This window comes from Lactuca saligna, chromosome 7 (genome assembly GCF_052625555.1).
Source record: "Lactuca saligna cultivar CGN05327 chromosome 7, ASM5262555v1, whole genome shotgun sequence".
NCBI classification, from domain to species: Eukaryota; Viridiplantae; Streptophyta; class Magnoliopsida; order Asterales; family Asteraceae; genus Lactuca; species Lactuca saligna.
Genome location: NC_136423.1, coordinates 9,153,297 through 9,164,931, shown reverse-complemented (window position 1 = coordinate 9,164,931; position 11,635 = coordinate 9,153,297). Strand labels below are relative to the sequence as shown.

At 37.5% G+C, this 11,635-nt stretch overlaps 1 protein-coding gene across 1 annotated transcript; it reads right to left on the bottom strand.

The window, feature by feature from the left end:
• Nucleotides 1–10,566: 10,566 nt before the first annotated feature.
• On the bottom strand, nucleotides 10,567–11,190 carry LOC145005848 (putative germin-like protein 9-2). Its single transcript, XM_078964965.1, has one exon. The coding sequence runs from the start codon at nucleotides 11,188–11,190 to the stop codon at nucleotides 10,567–10,569; it is 624 nt and encodes a 207-aa protein (XP_078821091.1).
• Nucleotides 11,191–11,635: the final 445 nt, after the last annotated feature.

Below are 11,635 nucleotides of genomic sequence, written 5' to 3'. Positions count from 1 at the left end.
TCACCGGTTCTTCCTTTTGATAATAACCCCTCTCCCTCTGCTTATATTTTTCTTCCTTAGCCTTTCTGTACTCTTCGTATGGGAGCCACTCCTTCTTCGGTTTCCTCCAGTCTTCATCATATCTATCGCCGCTGGAGTAGCATACTTGAGCCTTTTTATTACCATTCTCGTCTCGATCACATTCCTTGGTAAGATGGGGACCGCCACAATTTTCACATCCAACTCTAATAGCAAGGATCGTTTGATCCATTTTTGTCATTCTTCGGTCTAGGCTATCGAGCTTCGCTATCACCGCCGCCATACCATCGTTTACCGAATTTACTGCTCCGCTACTCACTTCATTCCTCGGGTTGTGGTATTCTCTAGAGTTCCTAGAGAATTCTTCAATTAACTCCTTTATTTCTCGAGGTGTCTTTCGAGTGAGTGGGCCTTGTGAATCGAGTAGTTGCCTCGTGGTGACATTCACTCCATCATAAAAGATAGAGACCTCTTGTTGGCTATTGAGATCGTGGTGAGGGCAATTTCGAAGTAGGCTCTTGTATCTTTCCCAAGCTTCATATAGGGATTCGCCGGGTTGTTGCTCGAAGTTGGCAATGGATTTCTTTAGCTTGGCTATCTTGGAAGGTGGGCAGAAGTGATCTATGAACTCTTCTTTCATTTTGGCCCATGTAGTAACTGATCCGGGAGGGAGTGACTTCAACCAATCCTTTGCAGCTCCTTTGAACGTGACAGGAAGCATGCGTAGCAGCTGGACCTCGCGGGGCACATTAGGTACATTGAAGTAATCTGCCACGTCATTTACTTCATCTAAGTGCTTATAGGCGTCTTCATGATCTCTCCCGTGAAATGGTATCTCCTTGAGTTGAGCGAGAATATGGCCCTTTAGTTCAAACGTCGCGGTAGCGGGGATTGCGGGTTGCACAAGTCCCGGGCCGGTGTCATCACGCATCCTTTTCTTCCACTCCCCCATGGGGATCTCGTCAATATTAGCCATTGCGGTGGCTAAGTCTTCTTCAAACTCGGATGTGTGCTCACTTTCTTCTTCGGTCTCGTATTCGGTGTCTTTCGGGATCAGATCTTCGGTTGACAACGACGCACTGGATGCTCCTGCTTTGCTGCTCCTCTTCTTGCCAAAAACGGATTTGAAGTTTTTGAGTGGTGAGTTCTTTGAAGAAGCGGTTTCTCCAACGGTTTTGCCCTTGTTTCTTCTTAATGCGGTTTCCGGATCTTCAAGAGGAGGAATTAGAGGCGTAGCAGATCCTCGGGTCATGAACTAACTGCAACTTAAAACAAAACAGAACGCGTAAAAAAGAACAAAAATTTAATCTGATTCAGCGTCAGACTCGCCGAGTCGGAGCGAATGCACTCGACGAGTTCACGTTAAAATCAGTGTTTTTTTTTTTTTTTTTTTTTTTTTTTTTTTTTTTTTTTTTTTTTTTTATTTAAAACTTAAAAAAAATTGAAACAGAAATTAACTTTACGTAAGATGAATCTTACACAAATGATCGATTGAATTAGAATTTAATGCTAATTTTAGAACCGTTCCCCGGCAACGGCGCCAAAAACTTGATGTGTGTAAAACTCACTTAGTTTTAATCCTACTTTAATTATCAAATAACACACAAAAGGCAGTGAACCTATCAATTGTGGTATAGCTAAATAAGCAGGGTATCGAACACAGGGAACGGCAAATTAAATTAAAAACTAATTCTATCTAAATTACTTTAGCAAATAAGGGTTTTTCTCTAGTTTTGCAAGACTAGAAACTTATTAAACAAAACTAATGCAAGGCTAGAAAAGAACAAATTAACTAGATTCAATAATGGGAAAGAAACTTCTGTTTAGTTCAACTCGGTTAACTTTATGGTTGCTTTTAAGGTAATAGTGCAATGGATTAATTCTTTCGTTGGTTACCGATTCAAGTGATTAAGTTGTGTTCACTACCCTAATCCTTAGCAAATAAACTAATTCAAACAGTGGCCAATTGCTTAACTTAATTATATTTACTAGATTAATTATTCGGGTTAAGTTAGACTTGCAATAGCTAATTAAATTGTTATTTTTAATTAACCTCTTGTTCAATAGTCATCTTACAAGCTTGCACATGAATTTACTCAATTTTCTTATTAATCCTAGTTTCATATTCATTAATCCTAGACATATGATATAGTGGTCACTTATCATATGAGGTTGATAATTAATAGATGTTCATGCTAATTAACTATCTTCCTATTAACAGAAAATAAATTATCATTCATACACAAGGTTCTTTAGCAAGCTAAAATAACAATTAATCACCAACTTAGAATTAATCTTACCAATCAATCAAACCATATTGTCAACTTTGTATCCCCGAACAGAAGTATAAAGAAATTAGTTCATAACTAAGGTGAATAACAGCAAACAAATAAGTTCAAGTTGCTTAATCATATTGACAAAACAAAAGAATTAAGTAGAATGATGAAATTACGCCTCAATTACTCCCGGAATTGGATTCTAGCTTCTTTGGTCGACTTCTAGGGTTCTTCTGGCTTCTTATTCGCAGCTTAGCACTTCTGAAACTTCCCAGAATTCTCTCCTTTTCGCATTATAGAGTTATCTTTATATATGCATACCGACTCGTCGAGTCATATGATGACTCGTCGAGTCCCTCTCACATTAGTCGTAACCTGATAACTGTCTTGACTTCCGAATGCTTATCTTTCTGAATCCGCGACCGGACTCGTCGAGTCAAGAGGCAACTCGACGAGTAGAAGCCTTTTTTGGTTGTTTTCTTTCTTCTTTCCACTCTTGAGCTCTTAACCGCTTCTCTTGCTTCCTTTCGCTTCCGAGCTTCATCTTTGGACTGAAAAACATAATTTAACACTTTTAAGTACCTTTTGTCCATAATATGCAACAATTTAGCTAATATATGAATAATAAACTACACTTAATACACACTAAATATGCACATATCAGGGACCAAACTTGATCCCTCTAAGCCCTGCTCTAACCCGAAGGAGGCAGAGTGTCACCACTGTCACAAGATAGGACATTGGAAGAGAAGCTGCCCGGATTACCTGCAAGCCATCAAGGAAGGAAAGATCAAGCCATCTTTCGCAGGTATATATGCAATCAAATCTAACGATTCTAATCATGCTATTTCTTGGGTTCTTGACACCGGTTGTGGTTATCACATTTGTTCTAATGTGCAGGGACTAAGAAGAAGTAGGGATGTGGAGCAAGGAAGGATCAATCTAATCATGGGGAACAGAAGATCGTCGCCTGTGACCAAGATTGGAGTGTATTCTTTAGTGCTTAAGAATAGTTTAGTTTTGGATTTGAACAATTGTTGTTATTCGCCAGAAATGGCTAGAAACATCATTTCATTTCATGGTTTGTATAGACAAGGTTTTAGATTTTCTTTTAATAATGAGAATGGTTCTATTTTGGCTTATCTAAATGGTGTCTTTTACTTTGAAGCTATACCATGTAATGGAATATATGAAACTGTTATGATTGTCGATAACTTAGGAAATGATGTTTTGAATATTGATTTTCCCACTAGTATGGATAAAGCATCCTTGTGGCATTGTCGTCTTGGATATGTCAACAAGAAACGCATAGCACAACTCCAAAAGGATGGAGTGTTGGAGTCATTCGACCTTAGGGAAGATGACACATGCGAGTCTTGTTTACTTGGAAAGATGACTAAGTCACCCTTCACGAGTACTTGTGAAAGGGGTGAGGGGCTATTGGACCTAATACATACCGATGTATGTGGACCCTTTAGATCAACCACGAAGGATGGGAACCGCTTCTATGTGACTTTTACCGATGATTATAGTAGACATGGGTATATCTATTTAATCAAGCAAAAGTCAGAATCCTTTGAAAAGTTCAAAGAGTTCAAGAATGAAGTGGAGAATCAATTGGGCAGAAAAATCAAGATGCTTCGATCCGATCGAGGAGGAGAGTACCTAAGTCTTGAATTCCACGATTATCTCAAGGAGTGGAATAGTTTCGCAATTGACGCCTCCTAGGACACCGCAGTTGAATGGTGTGGCAGAAAGGCGTAATCGAACCTTATTGGATATGGTTCGCTCTATGATGATTCGTGCTTCACTACCTATCTTCTTTTGGGGGTATGCCTTAGAGACTGCCGCCCATATCCTTAACCGAGTCCCTACTAAGAAGGTTGCCAAAACACCTCACGAGATGTGGACGGGGAAAGCTCCCTCGTTGGCACATATCAAGGTTTGGGGTTGCGAGGCTTTCGTAAGACGAGATACTCACGACACGCTTGAACCTCGAAGTGAGCGATGTATTTTCATCGGCTACCCGCAAACTTCCTTTGGATATCTCTTCTATAGACCGAAAGATAATGTTATCTTTGTTGCGAGGAGAGGAGTTTTCCGAGAGCGAGAACTCATAAGCCAAGGAGACAGTGGGAGGCAAATCGAACTTGAAGAGATTCAAGAATCGATAGATGAAGGAACCTCTACCGCTGGCATTCAACCCGAGGAGGAAACTCCGGTTGAACCGATTGACGAATCCTTACCTCTTAGACGTTCCGATAGAGTTAGAGTTCAACCCTAGTTTTATGGTTTTCATATTACCACCGAAGGGGACACATATATTAGTGATGGTACACTAGTAAATCTTGATGAACCTAATAGCTATAAGGAAGCCATGGCAGGCCCGGAGTCTGCGAAATGGAAAGAGGCGATGGATAGCGAGATCCAATCCATGTACGATAACCAAGTTTGGAATTTGGTTGATTACGTGCCCGAACGTAAGACCGTAGGGTGCAAGTGGATCTTCAAGAAGAAGACCGACGTGGATGGGAACGTACACACATATAAAGCGCGATTGGTTGCGAAGGGCTTTACTCAAACTCCCGGAGTTGACTATGATGAGACCTTCTCACCAGTTGCGAATATTAAATCTATTAGAGTGATGCTAGCAATTGCCGCATTTCATGATTATGAGATTTGGCAAATGGATGTCAAGACCGCTTTCCTTAACGGAAAGTTGGCTGAGGATGTTTACATGGCTCAGCCAGAGGGGTTTGTGGATCCGAAGCATCCGAATAGAGTGTGTAAGCTTGAGAAGTCCATTTATGGACTTAAGCAAGCGTCTCGCAGATGGAATCTTTGCTTCGATGAGAAAGTCAAAGAGTTTGGATTTGTACGAAGCGAAGACGAATCTTGTGTATATGTCAAAGCCAGTGGGAGTATAGTAAGCTTCCTCGTTCTATATGTCGATGACATATTACTCATAGGAAACGACATCCCGACTCTGCAGGAGGTTAAGTCCTGGCTCGGGAAGTGCTTCGCTATGAAGGACCTCGGAGAGGCTTCTTACATTTTGGGAATAAGGATAGTAAGAGAAAGAAGTAAGAGACTAATTGGACTTAGTCAGAATACTTACTTGGAGAAGGTACTAAAACGTTTTAGTATGGAAAACTCAAAGAAGGGAGAACTACCGATACAAGGAAATGCCAAGTTGAGTAAGACTCAAAGTTCGAGTACCGAAGCTGAGATAGCAGAAATGAGCCGAGTACCATACGCTTCCGCAGTTGGCTCAATCATGTACGCTATGACTTGTACTCGCCCTGATGTAGCCTTCGCTTTGAGCATGGTTAGCAGATATCAAGGGAACCCGGGCAAAGCACATTGGATTGCGGTGAAGAACATCCTTAAGTACCTTTGGAGGATGAAAGAATGGTTCTTAGTCCTTGGAGGGAGTGATGACTTGAAGGTGCGAGGGTATAGTGACGCCAGCTTTCAGACCGACAGGGACAACTACCGTTCGCAGTCGGGCTGGGTCTTTACCCTAAATGGAGGAGCAGTGACATGGAAAAGTTCCAAGCAGGAAACCGTAGCTGATTCAACGTGCGAATCAAAGTACATCGCAGCGAGCGAAGCGTCGAAGGAGGCAATATGGCTGAAGAACTTCATCGGTGATCTTGGAGTTGTGCCGGCCATAAAGGATCCCATGGAGATTTTCTGTGATAACGAAGGTGCGGTTGCCTTGACCAAGGAACCGAGGGATCATGGTAGATCTCGACATATCGATAGAAAATATCACTTCATTAGACATCGTGTAGAAGAAGGACAACTCGTAGTGAAGAGGATATCATCAGAAGATAACCCAGCAGATCCGCTTATGAAGGGACTGAGTAGGGTTAAGCACTTGCAGCATGCTAGGAGTATTGGGCTGAAGGATGATATTAGCATAGATTAGATAGTATTAGAAACGCATAATAGATAAATGTAATTAACATTTGATGATTAAATAAAGGAGTGTTATTTATGAGTAAAGTTACTGTCACATGTTAGTTGTTTAACTATTGTTTCACTTTGCATGTTTTGACTTCCAGAATAATTGAGTTTATTAGGAATAATCGAATTATCCAAATGGTCCACAATCGTTCATATGTTGGGAGTATATATGAATGAAGATTGTCATGAATTGGTGTGTAGAGTGTCTAAATGGTGTTAGACATAGCAAGGGTTGCTGCAACATTCATGAGTGCTTATGAACTGGTTTTGAGCATTGGAATAAACCCGCGCTTGCTGTAATCACTTTATGGAATACGATATAAAAGGTGATCGCAAGACGATAATATCATATGGTCTTAAAACCTAGATATATGGTTTATTATTTGTTAATTGATTGTGCAATGATAATGCGAAAACGCATCAGTAACTTGATGTTATAAAACGCATTGTTGTGTATAGTTGGTTAATGAATAAGTAAATGCATATAAGTCGAAGTTTATCTGTAAATTTTATCCTAAGAGGATAGAAGAGATATCTTGGCCACTCGATGATTTGATTTGACTTATGTGCCGGGCCCGGTCAGAACTGAATTGATGTGTTCGATTAAGTTCTATGTCAAATAAATCGGAGATCGAGAAATCTAAATGCTAGACTAACCATTCCATAGGATTGTCAGCATGATATCTAACAGAGGACTGTACGATCCCTTATCTAAAGGACAAGATTGATTAGATCAGAGTTGACAGCGTCTTTGAGAGCTACGATTGCAAACCGTATTGTACTTGTATAGTTACTAGACTTATCCAAGTGGGAGACTATTGGAATAGTGTCTAAGGCTATAACTATATTCGGTTGTGCATGGTCCTTTTGGGTTGCCTTCACCATAGCAACTTGAAGGATGATTTATTAAGAGAGAGTAAATATTATAAGGAATAATATTTGGCTATTTGATTAATATAAGTCATAAATTAATTGGTATTAATTTGGTGACTTAAAGAGATTAATTAAATAAGAGGGTATAAACTGTCAATTGTTTGATAGTTAGACTTTAGACTGTAAATCCATTAGGATATACCTTGGACGGATTCTAAGAGCTTTAGGATAGCTCAAATCGTCCATAGGGTTATCTATGGAATGGATTTGGATAGTCTTAAGAGAAGATTATCCAATTAGGGTTTAGGGTGAAACCCTTAAGGAGTCTACAAGTATAAATAGACCCTATGGGTGAGGGAATTCGACACACAACCTTAAGCAAGGAACCTCTGGCCAAATTCCTCCCCTCTCCTCTCTCCTAAATCATCTTGCTTGCTATTGGTGTTTGTAAGCCATTAGAGGAGTGACAATTGTGACTCTAGAAGCTCCAAGACAAACAAGATCAACAAGGAATTCAAAGGTATGATTCTAGATCTGTTTCAATATTGTTGTTTAACCTAATTAGCCATTAGAAGTCTTGGATTCAAAAGCATGTTTATTAGAAAACCTAGATCCAAGCATTAGGGTTTTGCATGCGCACATAGGAAAGTTCTTATGGCTAAAACCCATCAAGTAATTCTTTATCGATCATCTTATACTACACAATAAATGTCGCTCTCAAAAATGCTTTATGAGAGATTGTGTTAAATGTAAGTTATGATGGATTATTTCATCTACAGAAACATTGGTGATAATTATAACTTTGAAGGATATTATTGTAATGTTGCACATAATCTTGTACTTCTTTTACAGGTGGAGGGTATGTGAACTCTCCAACAAATCAACATAGGCAATCAGTTGTAAGACACATGTTTTCCATTGATAGGAAATTTTGGATACCACTTTATGTTTATTTTAATTTTGATTTCACTTCCATTTTTCATATAGTGAATCGACCTATGTGTTTGTAAATTTGAGAGAACTTCACATACTCATAAGGAAGAATCAGATGATGATGAGAGATTACCTAAATAGGTAATGTTCTTCCTCATGAAAAAAATCAAAATGAATGAAGCTTTCTATGTTTGTTTATGTTATAAGTTTATAATTGATAGATTGCAAAAAAATGGGTAATATTGTTTTTTAAAAAAAGATGCAAAAAAAAAAAAAACTTTTTATGATGTCAAAGTACTTTCACTTTCAGAAACAATGTATAAGAGCCTATGTTATAATTAAATGATTAAATGCAAGAAACAACTATATGTAAACACATTGCTATTTCTTGCATTTAGCTAATGATCATATAAGGGATCTAGTTACTAAAAGTACATTTTCATACAAGAAGATTTTCCTCAACCTGAGTCACCTCAATACAATCAATCTCACTCATTTACACACAAACCAAAAGAAGAAGAAGATAACCACAATGACTCCAACCCCACAACTGGCAAGACTCAGTAAGTTCTTTCCCATTTTTTGAATTAAAAGAGAACTCCAATTTTGTAAAAAAAATGGTAAAAGTTGACTAGTCGATGACTCTATTTACATGAATGTTTTAGATAGAAAAAACTAAACCAAATCCTCGAAATGATTGATGCCGGGTACTTTTTTAGTTTTATAAAATAATCTTTCATAGATATAAACTTTAAATAATATGCGCATACTTTTTTTTCCTATTTTGTGAGCAATCAACTTTCAGAGTTTGCAATCAGAAAAGGGCACATGGCCTGACCAATCAGAAAAGCAATCAACTTTTAAAGAAAATGAAGGTTAGTTATGTAATTTCCTTTCTAATTAAAAATATTGCATCCTTTTTATATAAATGTTAAATATTCTTTTAATTTTGGTGTCATAGATGGTCCGTAATATTCAACACAGATTTTCAAAGCATCAAATCTCATAAGAGAAACAATTTATGAAGACCAATCTGCAAACACGGTATTATCATTTACTTTTTGGTCAAAATTAGAATTCAGTTCCCATTTCAGTCATCCATTTGGTTTCAACATAAAAGTTTTGCTTCCAACAAAGATCCTAATCTAACAAAAAGCACGTTGACATCAAGCAACCAAGTCTCTTTCCATTAAAGGAAAAAGTATGTGGCATTTGGTCTGCCTAATTCCATGTGACTAATCGGGAATCGGAATCCAATTCCATTCTGATCCTTCTTTCGGATGGAAGATATCAAGCAATGGAAAAGATCTATACATAAATGTAAAATATGAGATTAAATTGAGAATTATGGTAGATTATACTTTGAAAACAAATATTAATCAATGTTAAACTTTAATGGATGTTTTTGGTATTTTAATGTTAGTGTTTGGATTGTATAATTATTTGATATGTTTGGTATTTAAATGTTAATGTTTGGTTTGATATTGTATAATTATTTGATGTTTTTTGTAATCAATGTTAAACTTTAATGGATGTTTTTGGTGAGGGGTTAACTACGGAAAGAAAAAAAATCACATTTTAAATTTGTGAGGGATTAGCGACGGAAATAAAAAGTAAGATAGAGTTTTGCAAGAGATTAGCGACGGACATATTGTATTAAGTTTTGTCGCTAATGTCCTAAATAACCGTATCAAGTGAGCAATTTGCGATGGATATTTTGTCGCTAAGGTCGTCGAGAAAATTTTGATCAGCCGCTAAAACCCTCGTTAAGTCATTAGCTACACTTTAATTGGCTATGGAGTAACTTTGTAGTTGATCCGTCACAAACATTCTTTAGCGACAGAATAGCGACGTATTCGTCCGTCTCTAAAACCCATGTTTCTACTAGTGTGAATTAGGACATGTAAATTACAATTTTATTCTATCATTTAGCTAAACTAAATACCATACTTCGTATTTTTATGGGAAAACATCACATACCTCTTCTAGATTTAAGGGTATCGCTTTGGATTTGTAATGATTGTCTTTTAGCCTTTATATGCTAGTTGTTTCAGTCATTTTGAAGAAGAATAGAAGCTATAAAAACCGCACCCAAGTATCTATTTTCCCCTTTGTAATTGTCTCTCTCTTATAAAAAGAATCTTCTATTGTCCGACTTCTCTATTCACCATTTCCCCTTTTTGCCCACTGTACCTCAAGAATCATACAAACTGATCCCTTTTTTCTAACAAAAATAAAGTGTCATAGCTTTGGGACCTAGAGATTGTGCGACGTTGTTATTCATATGAGATGCAATATAGTCATGTCTCCGAACATGAAGTTTGCTAATATCCTTTTTATCTCCTGTGATTCTAATTTTGTGATTATCAATCATAACATCACAACATAGAACAAAATTAAAATTGTGTCTTAAATCAAATTCCAAACTTTATTCACGATTTAAGAACATAGTTATTGGCCTAAACAAGAAATACACACAAACCGGCAAGTACAATTAGCCTGAAAACCCAGATTTTATCTTTTGAATGGTAGCAACGTCGGTCTTGAATGACATGGCCAATATCTGATCATCGATGGTCGAATTGAAAACTGAATTTGGAACAGATACAGTCCCTGCGCTTGCACTACCAAATGCAGAGAGTGCTAAAGCTGGATTCTTAGAATCACTGTTAAACTGGAAGTGGACAAGTCCCTTCGGGAACACAAAGATGTCACCTTGTTGTAGAGTCTGACTAAACAGCTTATTAGTAGTGTCGACAAACCCAACTTCTAAAGAACCCATGAGTACAAACAACAGCTCCGAAGCTCGTGGATGGGTGTGTGGTGGGTTGACTGTGCCATTAGGGAACTGGAGTATGGCATAAGAAACGCTTTGACCATTAAGAGCTGGAAATTCAGCCATGCTTGCTTTCAGAACCTTAAAAGCTGTTGGAAATGGTGCACCCACTAGTGCTCTCATCCCAGTGAATGTAAAGAAGTTTCCATCCAGTGGGAGTCCTACATTTGGTGGTGTGATGAAGTCAGTGAGAATGTCTGGATCTCCAGCCATGGATACCTGCAGATAAGTGGCGCATGAAACTAAAAGTAGCAAGAAAAGCAGCTGAATCTTTGATGCCATCTTTGAAGCTGGAAAACAATCAATGTCTTGTTCTTCAGTTGCAGAGATGTCAATGTATATATATATATATATATATATATATATATATATATATATATATATATATATATATATATATATATATATATATATATATATATATATATATATATATATATACAGATAAAAACTCAGTTAATATAAGGTAACCAAAGAATATGCCTTATATATGCTTGTGATATTTTACCAAACATTTCATGTAACATCAATCAAGAAATTAATACATGATTTCTTGTTGAGTTAAAGGATATTAATTTTACGAAAACGAAACAAATAAGCTTTGGTTCCGTCACAAAATTCTACAGCTGTTTGATTAAAACGAGGCTACAGGCTAAACACTTTTCATTAGTCTGGTTGTTTGCGTGCCATTCATTCGAATTATCGAAATGTCAGACGATATGCTGTT

Bases quoted from the DNA above. Each gene is read 5' to 3' on its own strand.
- LOC145005848 (XM_078964965.1), bottom strand. From the start codon at position 11,190: ATGGCATCAAAGATTCAGCTGCTTTTCTTGCTACTTTTAGTTTCATGC.